Genomic DNA, 19,757 nt, shown 5'->3' with positions numbered 1-19,757 from the left:
CCCAAAAAAACAACAAAACAAAAACCCAAAGGAACTCCAAAAAGATCACTGTTGACAACTTATAAATTAAACCCAAACTACTTCTTTTCAAATAATTATAAAAATGCTGAGTTAGCAATTTAACATCCTCAGTTCATAGCATTAATAAAATATGCACGTTTTAAAGTTTTTTCAAGCTCTCCATGGTAACATCAATAAATATTTATACACATGAAACAAATCTAGTCATCTAGTACAATACAAATTCCTCCAGAAAATACAACCCAAAGGGAAATGAACTCTATTGAAAAGTATATATCTGCTCACGTGCTGCACAGCCCCAGCTAGTGCTGAAAAGCAGAAGAGAGGCATAATAAAAGCTGCTCCTCACTTTCAATTTTAGGTACAGGAAACACTTGGACACCATTTGGTAATACCTTTTTATCCTCATGGAAGAATGACTCCGACTGAGATGACATCTTGTGTTTCCACCCACTATCGACACTTTCCAACGGGAAGCTCTGCCTGGATCGGTGCAGATCCTTCCTTCCCCTTACCTCTTGCATAAGGGGTAGATTGTCTTTTCCTTGGCGGCTCTTTTCTGAATAGGATCGTCTTAAATCTGGGGGTGCACTTCCTAACCCAGACGCATAGCTCTTCCAATCAGTTTTAATCTTCACATTGGAAGAGTCGTTCTCGCGCGTCGTTTTATTTGCATTGTCTTTGTTCCTCGTTATAGAGCTCCTTGCTACATTTCTGCTCTGATCACTTTCTGGAGACACCTCCAAGAACTGCTCTTTTGTGACCAACTTCTTCTGTAAGAGGCTATCATCTGCCTTTAAGGACAACTTGGAAGCAAAATTAACTTCCCACCTTTGGTCTGTAGCAACTACATTTATAGGCTGAACCTTATCAATTACAAATTTGGGACTTGGATTCCTGGAAGTTAAGTTCACTTCTTCATCCTCATCAATGATGAAAGTTTTCTTCCTCGTGAACTCCACAGGTGAATTATGTGAATTTACAAACTTATCTGAAAAGAAGCTGCTAGGATTTCCCCAGTAAGGAGGGCTGAACTTTCTATCTTTGGACTTTTGTTTATCAAATTCAAGGCTACATGATTCCAGTTTCTCTTTGCTCTTTTCATTTAGAATTAATTTCTCTGGCCTGTGGTACTCTTCTGCATAGTCACCTTGTTTGTTATTAACAGAATAATGATCTGATCCCTTCCACTCTTTCCAGCTGTAAGAAGTTGTCTTATCTGACACATTTCTTTTGTTCTTTGATTTCTCCCTCCGAAAGGAACTGTGATCTTCAGAGAGCCTGTCTTGAACATTACTGGCCTTCAGTGATTCTTCTTTATAGTCTGCCATGATCGCATCAATATCAAGAATTTGGGATCTGTAACCACCCTCAACTTTCCTTTCAGATAAATCATAATTATTTTCACTCCTTTTCTGGGGTACTAATTCACTGTCTTTATGTAACTGTGCAAAATGCAGCGGGGATCCGGGTTCACGGTAAGAGGAGGCTTTTCTTCTGCTACTTTTGAGATCAGTTTGAGCTGTATTTTCCAGATCCTGTTTTAACAGGAAAGCATCAACATCTATAATTTTTTCTGTAGAATGATCCAGACCTCTGTCGTGATACTGCTGGTTACCTTTTCTAGATACATGAAAATTACCAAATGCAATGTTTTTGGAGAAAATGTCATCTTTGTCTTCTTCTTTGACCCAATCCTTGTTATTTCGCACTTCCCGTGAGTCTTCTCTACAACTTGCACTTGTCAAATTTTTATTTGGTTGCTGCAATAAAGGTTTGGACCTTCCAGGAAAAACAGGGTCCAGATTAATTGTTGCGCCCTCACTTGAGCTAGAAATTGTATTAGTCTGACTTGCACCAGCAGTATCAACAAAGCTTTTCTCTTTTTTGTTACCAGGAATCTGATAAGTCACTGCAAAATAAGTTGCCTGTGGCTCAAAGGCAGAACGCTGACTTTTCAAGTAATCATCAGGACTGCCAAGAACAGTTTGGTTTGCCTCACTCCCTTCCATCCCTTCTTTGCTTTTTTTGCTTCTCTTTTTGACTGAACCTTCATCCAATTGCAGTGAATCTGTCCGACTCAGCCTTTTGCTATTTTCAGGAGTGACAACTTCTTCTGTCTTGGTAGAATCCCGAGGCAAGGTCCTCCTCCTCCACCTTTCCGAAATCTTCAAGTCAGAAACGCTACTTCTGGTTCTCCTGACTTTTTCTTCTGGATCTATTACTCTGATTTTTTCGCTGTTTTCATGAGCTGTACTATCTAAGCTAAAGTCTTGTTCTTTGCAATTGAAGTCTAGATTTTTCCTCAAACCAAAGGCCCTAGATTCCTCTTTGTTAATGGTTAGTACTTTCATGTCAGCATGGTGGCTACTGGAAGATTTACAAAATTGTCCACCAGAAAGCACTGAAGAAGACTGGGCCCCATGTTTATTTACACTTGTTGAAATAACTTCACGATCAACGTTGGTTCTGAATTCATAGCTGTCTGTCCCAGCTGGTCTAAAACTCCTCTTCTCAGAAGAGCATTTCATCATGTTAGACCTCTCTGTTTTATCCACGGAAGAGACTTCATTCTTATCATTTTTAATTTCAGTAAGTGGTTTGTCTACTTTTTCATTCACTCCCAAACATTTACTTTTGTTTGTAGAATAAGGTATTTTCTCAGCTATTACTATCGGATCAGTTTCAGTTCTATCAGAGTCTTTTTTCTGTTCAGGTGTGCATTCACTGAAGAAAAAATCATTAGGTTCTCTCACCGCAGACTTGCTTGTAAAAACTTTTGTGTCTCTCACTTCTGAAACGTTATCTTCTTTCAGGTAGAGAGTTTTATTATTTGCCCTAGCTGACTGAGCAGTGCGTAAGACATCCTCATCATTTTTATTCTCTTTCACAGATGACTTTCTAGTTCTGAGTGTCATGGCCTTTTTTTCAGGAGCCATTGTAATGGCTTCACTAAGAGCCCTTTCACCACACGTCTGAAAGATTTCATATCTTGGCTCTATTCTTTGGTAAATTAGAGAGTCTTCTGCATTTTTAGGAGCGGTTTTTTCGCTCTTCTCAACCAAAGATTTTTCTAAGAGAATTCCCAGAGTCATCTTCTTGTCTTCACCTGAACAAGCTGGTTTTCCACTTTTTTCTGCATCTGCCATATGTTTTGATGAATCAGATGGCTTATGATACTCCCTCTTTATGCTAGTGGTTTCCTCCACTTCTCCCATCCACGACCGTCTGCTGTGCCCCGAAGTCACCACATCGCGCTTTGCCTCACGCTCGTTATTTGTTTTCAGCGCAGAGTCAGTTCCCGGATGATCAGCAGCAATGTTATGTCTCTGAATATTATGGTCAAACATGGTGGCTCGGACAGTTTTCATGTAGGTCTTTTCCATCAGTGTGGTTGGTTTTAATTTTTTTTCCAAGCTGCTTGTGAACGAGCCTGAATTTTCACTTTGCTGAGAAAAATGCTGACCATCTCCAAGGAAGCTTTCTTTCCTCTCTACCTGATCAGGTTTATTTGTCATTTTTAAAATCTGCCGGGGTTTCCAAGGGTTCCCAGCAGCATGTGCTTCAGTGAAGTCTGTGCCATGTGTAAGCTTGATCTCTTTACTCTGGAACAAGAAAATCCAACAGTTAAGATAGTTTATTTAGAAGATGCGCAATAAAGTTTATTTTAAAACTTGCTTGCGCTACTCTGTGCAACACAGCCTGAACAAGTTAAACACATCCACGTTCTCTGAACACAAAACCCATGGAGACCAAGGTAAGCTAAGCAAATGTGCAGCTCCAGCTCCTGAATCTTGATTATAACAGAATTATCTCATAACTTGATTTTTATTTTTAATACAAAAAAGGAAAAAATGTATGAAGCGTTGATACAGGAGATACGCATGACTGTGTGCTCCCGAGCTCAGATTTCATAAGACATTTTAGTCTGCAGTGAATTTATGTCCACATCATACTCCAGAGAAAGCAACACGTGCAAAAATAGTACAAAACTGTAGAAGGTTCATAACCCCAGCTACCACAGAAACACTTATGGGCATTTATGTTGCAAGCCCTACAGAAATTCAAGTTCAAAAGCAAAGCATAGAGCAGCACCACAAGGATGTAGGCACCTTCAGAGCAAGTCTAAACTCCTGGGGGACACCACCAAATATACCATATTTTGTCAAAACTGTCTTTTCAAATCTGGCTGTTCACTAACTAACTAGTTACATGGTCAGTAACTGCAAGGAACATGAAGATCTGAGTAAATATCACAGCTGGAGCTGCTCAGCTAAGAAGAATGTTAAGGCTGAGCTGAAGTAAAAAGAAAATGGGAATTAATATTTATTGCCAATTTTTTACTATTACCTACTTGCAGGAAATACAGCTAGCATCTTGAAAGCTGTTATGTTTAATAACATTAATTGAAAAAGCACAGCATGCAAATAAACAGATTTAAAGAATACTCCCCAGTCCCACCAGAGTTCTATTTTTAAAAAAATGTAAAGCTTGGAATTGACTTTAAATTCTCTTTAAAAAAGCTGAAGAATGTAAAAAAATTAACACTAACAACATTTATAAATAAAGATTTTTGAATCTGATCTATATTCTTCTAGGAATTCAAAGGAGTTTTTTTAATCCTATTTTATTGTCAGACTCTGAAAACAGCACTTCCATTAATGAAAGATTTCCTTTTTAAAACAAATTGATCTTCTTTAAAATGATATTGAACCACAGAAATTGTGTGTCTACCTACTAGTTTCCTTACCATATATTCCTCTCTTAAACCTAGACAGGAAAAGCACAGCCATGAGAACTCACAAGAAATACCCTTAAAACTACACTGTCACCAATACTAAGAAGTCTCAGCAGATAAGTTATGTTTTGCAACACCAAAGTGTTGCATAGCATCAAAGCCAGCCTAACAGCTTTTACAGCAACTCAGAACCTGCTGTATAATATCTTAATGTCAATACTTCTAAGGTAAATGTTACTTAGGAGATCCACATGACATATACAGCACGTATTTAACAAGGAGTTGCGACTTAGATGTAGAAGTGTACTACACTAATACTATGCTTAGAGAAAATAAAGGATAATCACTGCACAAAACCACAGCAGCCAGTCGATTCACTATTGGTTTTCATGCGTTAAAAGTCCCTTTAAAATACCCTATAAAATACTCTTCACTCTGCACCACTGCACGCATTTAAGAGCATGCTTATTTAACTTCTAAAAACTCAACAGACATGATACTCCCGCAGTTTATCAGCGTGCCCTAAAGACAGACTTACACGAGAAAACCCTCTAGATTAGGTCATTCTTAATACTCTCAATACCCATTTTCTGGCCACCGGTCGATAAAGGCACACAGGACACAGGACAGTGCTCTCTGCCTTCTGAATGCAAACCCAGCTGGAGACCACATCAGCTGATGCCATTTTCTTACTTTTTGATTTTCTTGCATTTCATTGATGGAGTCGTTTCTAGTTTCGGCAGGTTTCTCAGGCTTTACTTCACTGCTTGATGTGGGACTTGAAAACCTAAGACAAAAGACTTCTGTTACTTCTTCTAATCAAGCTAGTTAGTTAGCAGGTATGCTTCCTACCAAAGCACACTTGTAGAAATCATCCAATAAATTATATTTCTTAAAGGCAAAACATCACTATTTCATAGTAAGTAACTGTATTTGGTGGTTTATTTGTATCTAGACCAAAGGATTGCTGTTCCCAAAAAATGGTTAGTTATGCAGCTTTATTGTATGGTATAAGATTTAGAGATACATAATGAAGCAGTGAAAGAGATACCAATACTCTCATGCCTCAGTCAAATTTCTTTTCCTTATTTTCATCACAATGTTAAAAGACCAAGATTTGCTGAAAAATTCTCCTATTCCACTGTTCACAAAGCAGGTTCTGTTTGCCAAACATCTGCTGCGTTCATTACGCAAAGCACGCTTCCTTTACACTTCCAAAAAACGTTATTCTTCTTTCCTTATCGCTTTGTCATCACACACAGAACATGAATTATCCAGACCAGCACCAGCCCGGCAGTGCGGCCTCACACAGTACTGCGAAGTGCACAAAGAGCTTCCTCATTCATGTCACAAATTGTTATGATTTTGAATAATCAATTACCCAACTTTGTACCGAGAGAATACATTTTATCTTGGACTAAATCTCTTTTTACTGGACAAGAGATTTTTTTTTTTCTGTTTTGGTATGTAAAAATTAGCAGATCTCACATTACTCTAACAACACTGCTCATCGCCACAGCTTAGGCAGAATAAACATCACAGAACTTTAGGCTTTAATATGACAGCGAAATAAGATTCCTGTCTGGCTGAAAACCTGACACTCTACACCACTGTCAAAGACATGGTAACCATTCTTTTGCTTTCTCACCAATACATAAGCTTGCAGCCTACAATGCTCCCCTCAAGATTTCAAAATGCATGAAATTTTAATAATAGATATACAGTTACAGTAACATGCAAAGGCCACAATATTGACAGCTTTTTTTTTTCTTTTTTAAAGCTGTTGTCAGGGTATATGTCATTAAATATTCTTTTTTTGGCATATGAAAAGGTGGGAAAGGGGCTCAAGAATAATAGTACACAGAATAAATACATTTAGTGGAACCAAAATCATCAGTTATTTTACTGTACTGAGAGAGCAATTTTTACTGAACGAGATGAAGTTAAGAGGATTAAATACAATTTCTCTGCAACCTACATCTTGGTTAAGTCTGCAGAAAGTGGTCGTGATTGAAGTGACCTGCGTAGATTTCCTGGCTTAACATCGGTGTTTTCTGCTGTCAGTTCTTTGATTCTCTGTTGGATGTTCACACATCTGTTTTCTTTCTCAGCAGTTGATGGGAGCAGCTCTGTATCCACCGAGGTACTGGGATTTTCCAAAGTAAACAAACTAATGTGTTTTTTAACACTACCTCTTACAATATTAACCTCTTTTTCTGAGGAAGCAGCGGGGCTTTCACAGCCTAGAAACATACATGTCTCCTTTCCATCCAGTCTTTTCTCCCCCTTACTAGTTCTGCTTTCACTAGTGGTTTCATGGCTTCTTTCAGAACTGTGCAAGTTAGTTGTTATTTCTGGCTTTGTCTCAATTTGTTCACTTTTAGATTTAAGCTTTGTTTCCCATAGGTATTTTCCACTATTTAGGACGCCAATGTCCTGACTACTGCACTTCAAGTTCGTTTTTGAAGAACTGCCTTTATTAAATTCAGTTTCTTCAGGTTTTGGCCCTGTTTCAGACTGATTGTGACAGCCCACATCAGTTAAAGAAATTATCGATACGTTCTCCTTGCTTTCATGAGACGAACAAGTCTTCTTGGAAGAAGAAATATCTTTATGTTCAAACTTAGCTGTCAGGTCCATGGATAGAGGCCTTGGTTTTCTCACCCAGGATTTCTCTGTAGGAGATTTTTCCTCAGAAGCTTCCACGGTGCGATGCGTTTGATCTCGTAATGATTCCAGAAAAATAGCAGATACTGGTCTATGTTTTGGCCTTTGCTGCACATCAGTAGAGAAATCAACTTTACTGTTGATATTATTTGCATCATCGTTGTTTTTCTCCCTTGGATGAACTTCATAAGCATCCTTTTTTTCACCAGTTTTGAGGGAGTTCCAAGAGACTGGTCTGAAGCTGGAGGAAAGCGATATCTGCCTATGAAGAGACCCTTCAGGACTCCTGAACGTCTCAGACGGCTGAGATGGTTTCTCCAGCTTCGCACTGCACTGAAGCTCTTTTGTTTGCATAGTACTGAACACCCTGCGGTCATCAGCAGCCCTTTTTTCTTGGGCCAGGCTTACCTTTGATTGCTCTGTGCCTGCTGTCTCAAAAAGAATGACAGTATTCGCACTGGGACCAGTGTAGAAAGTCATGTTTGTGACTACTTCGCTGCCAGACTTGCTGTCATTTTCAATTACTTTCTGATCTACTAACGGAGGAACATTTCCACTTAATACCTTAACAGATGATGTTTCTTCAGTGGCCTTTCTAATGAGACTGCTTGATCTGAAAGCCGGAGTAGGTGGTTTTACATTTGCAAAAGTATCTGAAGATTTCTCTTTAGAAAAAGGCTTTGGGAACAGTCTTGGCCTTGATCCTAGCGACGGCATTGTTGCAGATCTCAGAGTACTCCCAAACTTGTTCTTCTCTTCAAGACTTAGTGATGCTGAAGCCTCCTTTGTCTTGTTACTTGCATCTGAAAGCACACTTACATACACACGCTGTGATTTATCCTCATTTCTGATTTCATTTAAGTCAGGTACTGTCGTCAAAGACGCCAAAGTAGAATTTATTTCTACTCTTGTTGCCATAGTTGTAGTTACACATTCAACAAAATTGAAAAAATCCAACAAGGAAAAAGAATCTGGAAAAAAAAAAGCAAGTGTTGATGTAGAGTCAGCATGAACATCAAATGCATCAAATAACATCATTCTAATTTAAATTCATAGAGTAGCTAAACTCAGATTAAGGTGCCTTTCAGATATGCTGTTTACAGAGTGTATCACATAATGAAAGACATACCATTGTTCCTCCTCTAAAAAAACACCAAGAAACACCATTATTCATTGATTAGGCCTAACAACCAAAGAGCACACCACAAAACCTACAAGAGCATCTGCACAGCACTGAGTTCCCATTAGTCAAGTAAGTTTCAAGGGTTGAGACACTTAAAGAGATTAATTTCTTTTTTGAAGCGGACATCTCAATGTTGACATACAAACACCAGCTCCTTTTTACCATACAAATAGCTGGCCAGATGCACTGAGTATGTACTTTCAAACTAACAAACATCAAGATTGGTGTGACTGAAAGTGTTATTTGTTTTCTATTAGCTAAGGCCTAAATTAAACAACGGAATTATATACATATTCTACAAATCTCCAGAAGCTTTGCTACCACTTACCATAATCTGCATTTTCTGCTGCAAACAATCCATACAACCTGATTCACTTCTCATAGTGAAAACAAGGTCTCGGTCGCCAAGATCACATTAAGAGCAGTGGGAAGCGATCACTTCAGCAACACTGATCAGGCCTCTCCTGCAAATAAACAAAGAGCGTTCAGATTCAAGCATGGCACACACCCAGACCTACACAGGTAATACCCCATGAGACATTTTAAGGAAAAAAAGCTGGCTCTCAGCTTGAAGTGTAAAGCCACCTGATTTAACTGTATAAAGCAGAATGCTTATTTTTCAGACAGTTATTAAAGGACCAACAAGAGATTATCACCTAAAGCCTGAAAGGTGAAGGGTAAATAACTTGGTCTGGACAACAGACAGACCAAATTTGAACACAGTTAAAACCGCATTTCAGTGAGCGCTGCCTGCAGATCCAAGTGCTGTCAATCACTGGTTAAACACAGAGCTCTGTATTACTGTAATCTCAATTACTGTAATTTACTTTATTGTAAATCTCCGTTCTGTTACAACAGTATGCAAAGCGCTACCTGTGAAGCTGACCTTGAAACGGCTGATTTTCAAATAAAATTTAACTTTTACCATGACAAAGCAGCTTTTCCAATATCTCACCAACAAAGGCAGGAGGTTAGCTTTGGCTTTAATTATATTCTTACTGCAGAGACGAGGGAAAAACAGCAGTAATTAGAATTTCAGCAACAAGAAGTAACCTGAATTTTTCCTAACAAAAAGTACATTTAAACTTTGTAGCAGATGTGGGTGGCTATGTAAGGTTAGATGCTTTTTTTTTTCCTTTAAAAGCTTTCATACTTTTAATTTTTAGGAAATTCATACTGTATTTCATAGTCTTTCACTTAGCGGCTCAGTTTTGTGTTGCCATCCTCTTGTCTACTTTTGGGCAGCCTTTGAAGGGGCAGTCTTTGGATTCCTCTTGCCTGATCTAGTTTGGTGTGTATTTACCCTACAAATATGCCCATTTCTAGATTCTGTGGAATATGGAGCCCCTTGCATGTGAATATTAAAAAAAAAAACCCAACAACTAAACAGAATATTGCTTTCCTGAGCCTGCAGTCTGAAAAAAATGGTTATTTCACCTTCAACGTCCCTTGAATAGACTAACACCACACTGGCACCATAAATTGCAGAGATTTAATTTTGTCCCTTGTGTTTATGCCTTCCTCTCTCAGGCGGGGTAATGAACTCTGTTCACCTTGCTCACTCCCTTTCATCTTTCAATCCATTTGAAATTCTGTCTCAACTACTTACACGCTATGCTAGTCCCCTCTGAGTCCATGACCTCTCCTGTCCAAAATAGTCACTAACCCAAATCAGCTTATCAGAATCAATCTGTCCCTTCCACAATCTCACAGATCTTAATGAAATCTTCCTCCCTCTCCCACTCCTTATTCTAAGAAACTCCATCAAAATCCGATTAAAATGCTCTCACATTCCAAGGATGCAAAGGTTTTGTGAAAGGCAGTTATGCACTAAAAGTAAAATAGTTACACTTGCTGAAATAAGGGCGATGCTAACAGGAAATACCACAAAGCAAAAAATTAAGCTCTAAAAACAGCATCTGTCTTGCAGTACTTGAGAATATGTTTGCTCCCATCATTCTGTACTGCTTTTTCTTTGGAAAAGAAGAAGGGGACACAGAGCTTCTTAAATGGAATAAAACCTGATCCTCAACGGAACGCAAGGCAGTGAGTATACAACGTGAGGCATAATCCTGGCTAACAGTGTACAACCCGTTTCTCCAGCCAGCATTCCTAAGCCACCACTTACCCATTCTGATGATATTTGTTCCTTCAGTTTATTACACTTCAGCCTTACAGGATCCCATTTTTTCCCTCCATGATCTAGCGAAGTCAGTGTTCGGGTTTTACATTCTCATTGCTCAGATACCCTACAACAGGTATGTGGCCCAAAACAGACAAGTACTCAAAAAAGGAGAACAAAATATTTGGGGAAAAATAATAATCACCCGATTTTGAAAGTTATAAAGCTCCTGGAACTTCAAAAAGCTGTATGCCCGACAAAGAGGAATCGTATTATGACATACCCTGGACATTGTGGTTTGGTTTGGAAATACAGAGCTTGGTTTAAACGTGCTTCTCATAAAATACTATCTGGTCAAGTTGGCAGCGTACAAAGTTCTGGGCAATTTAAAAAAATCACCTGGAAACTAAATTGCATGAGAATTTGAGATGCTATGAATATTTAGTATTACTACTGTACTTGTACTATTACAGTTGTAAGTCCCTCACAGCCAGCTACAGTTCATTAATCCCTTCCCTGACCAGCCTTGAGCTGCCGCGGTCGCCGCGCCGGCTGCGCTGCCGCTCCGGCCCCCACGCGTCCCCACTCTGTTCAGCAAAGACCCAGGCCACGTTGTCACCTCTTCTGGGCACTATTTTCCTTCGTGCTCCCTAAGCTTCGGACACGCTCCCCTCGGCTGTTCTGGGGTGCATTCCTCATGGACAACATTATAAACGGCACTGAAGCATCTTTTGCAATTCTTCCTGCTTTCCATGAGAAGAGCGGTGCACGAAGGCCAGGCTCTTCCCCCGCTGCTCTTCTCGCTCAGCTTCAAAACAACTGCAACTGTGATTTTTCCTGGGCCAAGCTGAACCACTACAGGGTGTTACAGAGATGCACACACAAACACGGCTCCAGGCACAAACCAAGTCTGAAAGTCTTAATGTCTTGAGGTGTTGTTTTGATTTTAATTAAACAATCTATCCTCACAAAGATTATTAACATTGCTCATTAGAAATCAGAAGGGATTATTCACTCCACAGTGTTATTTTTGCAAAAATCATATGGGAAGGGCTTTACCCAAAACACACCCTTTCTATTTAGCGTCTGCCTGCCCTGCCTTGCCCACCAGCAGCACACAGAACTATTATTTACATCAGTGGTAATTCCTTTAAGCCTATTAGGACAACAGGAGCAGCAGCCTGCAGATAATTTTTCTACCATGAATCACGTGATTATTGTCAACTTCCTTGCTCATAAATAAGAATGTTTTAAACGACACAAGCAAAATAATCTATAATCTGTTCCTGAACCTCACAGCAGATAAACATGTCCATCTGTCTTCTGTAAGGATGGAAAGTATAAAAATTCTTCAGAGAAAAATCTTTCTGCTATAAAAAAGGGAAACAAAACCAACCAAACAAAAAACCCACCCCAAACCCAAAAATCCAGTTTATAAACTTGAAAACAATCAGAAAGCATGGCTCGAACAGTGAATATCCATGTCTGTTTATACTAAGAAAACTCCAACAGAAAACTACCAAATAAACACAAGGTTTTCCTTCTTTAGAGGAAACTTTACCACCAAATCTCCAACCAGCATAAAAAATATTACACCCTTAATGTGTAAATACAGGAAGCGATTTGTGTAACTACATATATTAGCAGCTTCTGAAAACACAGCTTTGCCAGTGCCTACACACTCCTCTGTCCTGCAGGCTTTCACTGCTACAGCAAGCCACAGAAGCTACTCAAAACAATGCCATGCCCATATCCACAAAATGAGATTTCTCTCATTAATTTTACAAAAGGCCTCCCCACTGTCTTAAGTGTTTCAGTCTTTAAAAAAAAAGTCTTTTTCTTTCTTTTTTTTTTTTCTTCCTCTCCTCACTGACCATATATTGGCATCAGTCTACAGCAGTTCATGGCTAAGCAATCACCCTTCTGCTGCTTCCTACAACACCTGGAGAGTCGCTGATAGGATCTGCTCTGTTAATTCTTATTTAATCCAATCACTTACTGGGCATGTATGAAGAGAAGAATACTTTAACCATGTGTGTGAATACTGTCAAGGACATAAGACTTACTATAGCACAATCAAAATAACACAAAGGAAAACAAATCTTTTCCGAAACTTTTGTAACTAAGTAGATCATGCAACTAATTCAGTAAAATAAAAAAAAAAAAAAAAAAAAGGCTTTTTCTATGTAAGCCTAATTCATATTATTAGTACCATCACTCACTGAAATGGGATCCATCAGTTGTATTTAAGAGGACATACAGGGTCTCTTAAAGAGGAAGATTAATGAAAATACTGTCATACTGCCTCTTAATTTTTAGAAATATCCCTGGACAAATTTATTCACAAAGTAAGAACAGGTAATCAAATGCATTTAAATTACCTTTTCCCAGTTTCACAGCGAGAAGTTCAGTGGAACCAGGCATTTGTTTTGCTTCTCAATAATCAAAGTTAACAGGTTGAGAACTAAAAATACATATTCCCAGTCTCACCAGCCAGGTATCTTATGACCTGCAAAGCCCCATAGATCTTTAATACGAATATTCCAATTTAAAATACTCTTTCTGCATTCCCCATGTGCAAGCCTATTTGAAGCCTCTAGGGTTTTTTTGAAAAAAAAGGACAAAGTACTGTTGTTTCAGACATTATAGTCCAGTCCCATCACAACGATGAAATATTCCACGCTGACATTTTCTCCCACTGCAGAGAAAGATTAGCATTTTGTTAAATAAAGTGCCCATCCTATAAATAGCAGCATTTACAAGCACTTGTAAATCTCTAATTGCTACTGCCAGTACAATTGCATAACTATCATTACTTGTTAGAGTTTCACTGAGATCTAGACATGCACTAAAGAACAGAAATATTTTCAACAATCCTTTTGATTCTGTGCTGCCATCTCAGTACTAGAGTGAAAACTTTACACCTTATATTTTAATATCCATGTTACAAAAGTAAGGCAGTTAAAAGGGTAACAAGTTACAAAGCACCACAAGCAAGTAGCTTCAGTAATTCAAACTGGCCACACAGAGGCAATTACATTTACAGGAAACCAAAAATTCAATGCTAAATAGACTGGCATTGACCACATAAATTTAAGATTACATTCTTGATTGTAGGACAATCAACTGAGACAAGCACTCAGGAAAACACATTGATTTATGTTAAAATAGGCTTCAACAGCAAAATACAACTGTCCATAACCAAGATGGAATGCCCTGTGACAGCCACAGGGCAGGGCGAGTCATCCGCCAAATTTCCTTGGATTTGTAAAACAAAGATCGGTCTGGAGGGAATGACTTGTGAAAAAAATTGTACGTAATTGTCTGCTTCCGTAACTGACAGTCCTATAGAGTGTTCACAACAACATAACACAGTCTGTGTGTCATGTATAAAAAGTAACCAAACAGGATTAATCTGCAAAAAATCAGTCAACATTAGTGAGCAGTTACGTCCCTGGTCCTTGTCTGTCCGGCAGCACCTGCACTGAGCTGAGGAAGAAAAGTCAGCGGGGTGGAACGGACCTGGAACTAGAGGGGTTTGCTTCCCGTTATTTCTAGAACACAGCAAAAAGAGATCCCTACAAACATCAACTGCGACCATACCTTCCCCTGCACGGCCACCACATTTATTATCAATTACCCATTTGCAGGGTTTTCAGCTCTGAAAAGACCTCCAAAAGTTTCTGCACTCTGACATTTGGGGGCGATTCCCACCATTCTACAGACAATTATGGGCAACTACTCCTCTGTCAAGATAATCTTTGTCAAAACCAGACTCTTGGTTAGGGTTTTTGCTCTTCACACATCATTGCCAGTGTGTTCTCCTCAAGAGAGATCCTCAAGAGCACACAGGCTGGAAGAGCACGTTAGGCATTTCCTCTGCCCTGTACAACTACCTCATTACATCTCATTCTTCCATAATTCCATCCTCCGCAACCCTCTCATTGACAGTTTCAGAGTAAACTCTTTTCTCTTCCATGTTTCAGAGAGTCTAATTTGTTTTGAAGGTCTCATGAGACTAAGCTAGAACAAACCCTGACCAAAGGAAAAATGCTTTGAAATGTTGGTGAATCACCATTTTTTGGTGGCAGATGCTGTGCATCCTCACCCTTCCGAGTGAGTCATCTCTTATTTCCAGCTAGCATTCTGCACCAGGGATTCTACCTGGCTCATTACTGGGTGGGTATTTGCAGAAAGCCCAGTTCTTTTGGCAGTTCAAATAGAGAACAAGAGCAAATTCTTGATTTCTGCCAATGGAGGATGACATTCAGCAGGACCAACATGATTTACTGGATAAGGCTGAAGTCAGGCTAAAAGTGTGTTTGTGCAGAAGGTCGGTATTCCCAGCAGGCCTCAGATGTTTGCTTATGTTATCAAACATTTGCTTTTGTGGTCAGCTTCACCTCCGTTAATATTTTTTTAGGTTTCATCCTCGTAAATGCATTTCACCCACAAACAGGACCCACAAATAACTTCCCCCCCACACACCCCTCCCCCCACCCTTATACACAGTTTATCAGGAAAAAATGACATTCCAGAAACAACTGCATTGCATGCCAGATGAAATATTAATGATCAGGTTTGGCTACAAGCAAGAAAAATTGACTATGGAACTGAAAAAAAGTCAGACCAAGGCTCTTACAGGAAGATGTTTGGTTGCTCCAGGGAGAGCTCAGCTCTACCTGCAGCTCCCAAGGTCACCCTGACACAGCGCAGGGTGGATACTTTAATTTGCAACCTGGCAGATTTCTCCTCAAACCTTTCCAGGATCATTATAAAAACTTCCTCCTGGTTAATTTGTACGAACAACATGATCATCTTGTTGCAGGAAGCTTAACTTCACTTTTCACCATATTTAAAATAAATTTTTATCAGAGTAAGTTTTTCTGTGCAGATTCTAAAGGAACAGGGTTAAAGCCCTGGTTATGTCTTTTTCATACTCTTATGCTGTACATCACAACTATGATGAAATTAATCACACACTAATTTATTTATACCTCCTTTGAGTGTATGGTCTTCATGACCTTGCTTTAAGAGGTGAAATTTGTTTCATTACTGTTTCAGAAATACATCAAGCAGCTACTGATTGCTCTGACCTCGAGCGGGCGGCACTTTCGACCATCCCTTTCCCGTTGAAGCCCGCAGAGGCGAGGCAGGGCGGTATTTTCTCTGGAGGCTCCAGCTTTGAGTGTGAATGCTCTGATTTGGCAGACACACCATGGACGTGGCTGAAGGAGAGTAAGGAGATGGATGAGCCAGCTGTCTGCAGCACAGATAGAAACACAGGTCTGAAAAAACACTTTGGCATTCTTCCATTTGATACTCCCCTACGGAATACCATGTTCAGTACCAAGTTTTGGCAGTAAAAGATGCTTAGAGACCACCCACACCTGGAAATATTTACTGTGCTTGTGCGTACTTCGCGTCCTCTTGGCAGTAAGGGAAGACAAAGGACAACTGTCTCTGATCTCAGAGCTGACAGGACACAGATATCACCCCTGGCTTTTCTGTTTCACTCACCCCATTCGGTGCCTTCAGAGCTACCAGCTGCTGTAAATGCTTTATAAGCAGCAATGATATTATTGGGACAGTTTCCTCCCAAAACGCTAGTGAGAACTACATGGACGCTGACATTGAAACTATTTACTTCATGGAGCAAATGCGAAGTTAAAATACCCCTCAGAAGATCCCTGCAGTGAAACACCTTGCTAAGCCTGCCAGTCAGTGCGAAAACACGCAAAGCTGAGGAGAACTGGAATGCTCCCATCACTCTGGAGAGAAGGGTCTGCCGCTGACCCGACGTGGCACACAAGTCAGAGCATGGAGTAAAACAGATCTGTGGGCTTCAGTTCATTAAAAAAAATCCACCTACTTGTTACAAAAATAGGGAAGTGTCTTCACAGAAATACTGCTTGCAAGCAAAGGCTATGAAGCCTTCAGAAATAAACCTGACACATCACCCTCTGCACCCAGGAAGGGATCAGAGGGAACGGATCATTTCATATGAACTGAGCTGCTGAAGGTCACTGTATTACAGAAATAGCGTGATGCAAGAAGATATTTCCTGCTTGCTTTTATGCGTGGCAGGTGCTTCTGTGTCAGAAGGGACTGCAAGAAAGAACAAAGTCCATAATCCTCTGATCTTCCTCTTCAAATTCTAACAGAATTTCCAGCACTGGAAAACGCATTTGTGGCCTGATGCAGTAAACCACCTTCAGAAAGTATAACCAGCTCACATTGTTCTGCGATTGACTTGGAATCGCCAGCACTAATTTATAAATGCTGTGTCTTTTATACATTCATCTGATTGCTGAAAAAAGGATTAAGGTGTTGCCATATGGCGAAAAGAACAAAGTAGTTTTATCAAGACTTTAAGAAAACCCAAAGCTACCGACCTTGGAGCACCACCTGCAACACATTGGGAGATCACTTCAGCAGTTTAATCATCTGCAGAAAATCTGAACCCATAAAATGGAGGACAACGGAAACAGAGTGATGGGTAGAAGACCAAAAAGAATCATGGCAGATTAAAAATTATGTGTGTATACATATATATATATACACACACACAATGGGCATCTTCTCCAAGACAGAACACCTGGGCAAAGCTAAACTTGGTTTCCCCAAGGCCGACAGCTTTCCTCCTGTTCTAATCCTCAGGATTTGTTCTCACCATGGAGGTTCCAAGCCAGCTGTTTCAGGCCACTACACAGCCATTGCCAACAACTATTAAAGAGCGACTACTGACAGACCCTAGGAAAGCATCTTTGGGGAAAACACAGCTTGCTCACGAGGCAGAGCAGAGCCAGACCTGTCGGGCAGTGGGGAGAACATGATCCCCCTGCACAACAAAGCAGGGGTGCAGAGCCCCACGTCCAGGCCAGTGCCTGCTCAGTGAAGAGCTGTGTAACATCCACAGCCCCCGTCCTGCACGCATGCAAGGGCAACTAACATCTGTGTTTGAGGCCTAAGCATTAAGATTCCTTTGCTTCTGCAAAAAGAAAGAGGATTTACACTGTATTAGTTTTATACCTGTACTTGTCTTGAAGGACAGATTCTGAAGCTGCACCATCACTAAGAGACTTGCAAAAAGCACACGCCACCTGCAGACAAAATACTTAGAGCAAAGATGCTGTAATAGATTATGCTGCTTCTAAGCTTTCACCTAACTAAAAAGAAATTTGTCATTGTGTATTCTTGTTACAAATGTTTATGCTCTGCTTCACCTCTTACAGCTATACAATTTGATGTCTTCACTGGCTGATTTTCCACTTGCTTGCTTTAGAAGAAAAAAAATTTTTAAAAATCATAGAATAGTTTGGGTTGGGAGGGACCTTAAAGATCATCTAGTTCCAACCCCCCTGCCATGGGCAGGGACACCTTCCACTAGCCCAGGTTGCTCAAAGCCCCGTCCAACCTGGCCTACATACACTAAATCACACACTAAAAAGCTCTGTGTTCAACAGCTTTGGACTTTGCTGCTCACGACACATGTTCTTTCAATACAGACAGCCAGTGTTGTCTAGCAGCAATTTCTCCATTCAGTCCACCATACTACTTTTCAAATATTTGCGTTAGTCATAACAGAAGCACGTAGTCTAGCGTGGTCAACAAGCAACTATACTCAAGCCCCAAACACTCATCCCAAGCACTGCTCTAGAAATGAACTGCAGTGTAATAAGACTCCGAACTGGCCCTGCTCGAAACAGGGGCTTGGACCAGATGGTTCCCAAGAACAGATTATTCTGCTCCATGAACAAATGAACAATTTCTAAGCCTGCTCCTCTAAGCTGTAGCAACCTTTGTCTTAAAGATCAAGCTTGCCACAAAGCTGCATCATGGTGGGACTTGACTGAAGCGGGCAATAACAATACCTGTTTCCATTGGAAAAGACAAACACTGTGGTAACAGGCTGACAGTGTAAAGCATTAATAACGACCACAACTCGATCTCACTCTCCCCCATTCGCATGCCAAGGCGGGCAGGTGGTCCCGGGGAGCAGCTTTCGAAGGCACTGCCAGCAGAGATGCGAGCGCTGACCCTAGAACAACGCCTTGCACCCAGCTTCACTTCCCCAAGGTTCAGCTCAGAATTACAACAGGATGCACTAAGTGTGCTGGGTACAAACATTAATAAAAAAAAAAAGCTGTAGGCACTACCTAACAAATTTTGACTAACGACATTCCTAACAGCTGACAATAACAGTGGTGGCAGCACACGTAACACTGAGTTGCCTGGAAATGGGGAAGCATCTCCGTCGCGAGCCCCGGGGTCTGCAGGCACAGGGCAGACCGGCACTGCCAAGACAAACCCCAGCTTCGCTGACAGGTTCCTTTTGTGCGCCAGCAGAAGCAGATCCCAACACGTCTCTCGGACGTGTGCATTCAGAGGAGTTTTTATGACTGACCCTTTTTTATGCATGGTTCCCATAACCCAAAAATGTTTAAGGTAAAATGGAGGGAATAGTAGAACTGACGCTGGACTTGGGTTTACATGTCATTGGCATCAACCCTGAGGGAAATTTTCCAGTGCGCTCAGCAACGGCCTGACCACGTTGAAAAACCAACTTCAGCACCAGTTCTGGTAGGCCAACACCACACAGCACGGAAAATGCCCGTCTCAGCTGTTTTACCCAGCACTACGTATGATACAGGCAAGGTTATCTGATAAAAATCCTCCTTTGCCCAAGTTCTTGCTCCTATTGCAGCAATTCAAATGCTTTACATAAAAGGTGACCCGATTTTGAACAAGCCAATTATTAACAATCTTAAACTGGATTAATTTTATTCTAGTTGCGCCTTTCAGTATACAGATGGAGCCATTAAAATGCATTCAAATTCAAATGGATATGACCATCAGATTTACAAATTCCGCTCATTTCCCATAAATATTTAAAAAAATTACTGGACTAGTGAGACACGGGTGGATCTGTTTTGAGTCAAATAAAGTATTGTCATAAAAGCAAAATACTTGGTGGCATTTATCATTCTCTGGGCCAAAATCCCTTATGTCATCCTCTGCTCTAC

The 19,757-nt window shown here is 40.3% G+C and overlaps 1 protein-coding gene across 4 annotated transcripts in view; it reads right to left on the bottom strand.

Annotated features, from left to right (window-relative positions):
- KIAA1671 (KIAA1671 ortholog) overlaps positions 1 to 19,757 on the bottom strand; it is an 87,688-nt gene that overhangs the window by 56,193 nt on the left and 11,738 nt on the right. Inside the window, exons 2-5 of one of the 4 annotated variants that reach the window (XM_074887695.1) lie at positions 8,938 to 9,073; positions 6,738 to 8,397; positions 5,453 to 5,546; positions 417 to 3,626 (exon numbers count right to left, since the gene is read on the bottom strand). In XM_074887695.1, coding sequence (XP_074743796.1) covers positions 417 to 3,626; positions 5,453 to 5,546; positions 6,738 to 8,344 — 4,911 coding nt within the window. In that variant the 5' untranslated portion in view covers positions 8,345 to 8,397; positions 8,938 to 9,073. Of the gene's footprint in view, positions 1 to 416; positions 3,627 to 5,452; positions 5,547 to 6,737; positions 8,506 to 8,937; positions 9,074 to 19,757 lie in introns of those variants that run through there. The other 3 variants (XR_012631348.1, XM_074887694.1, XM_074887693.1) reach the window with 3 other exon arrangements.

This window comes from Strix uralensis, chromosome 17, assembly GCF_047716275.1.
Source record: "Strix uralensis isolate ZFMK-TIS-50842 chromosome 17, bStrUra1, whole genome shotgun sequence".
NCBI lineage: Eukaryota > Metazoa > Chordata > Aves > Strigiformes > Strigidae > Strix > Strix uralensis.
This window is presented reverse-complemented; position numbering and strand designations above follow the sequence as displayed.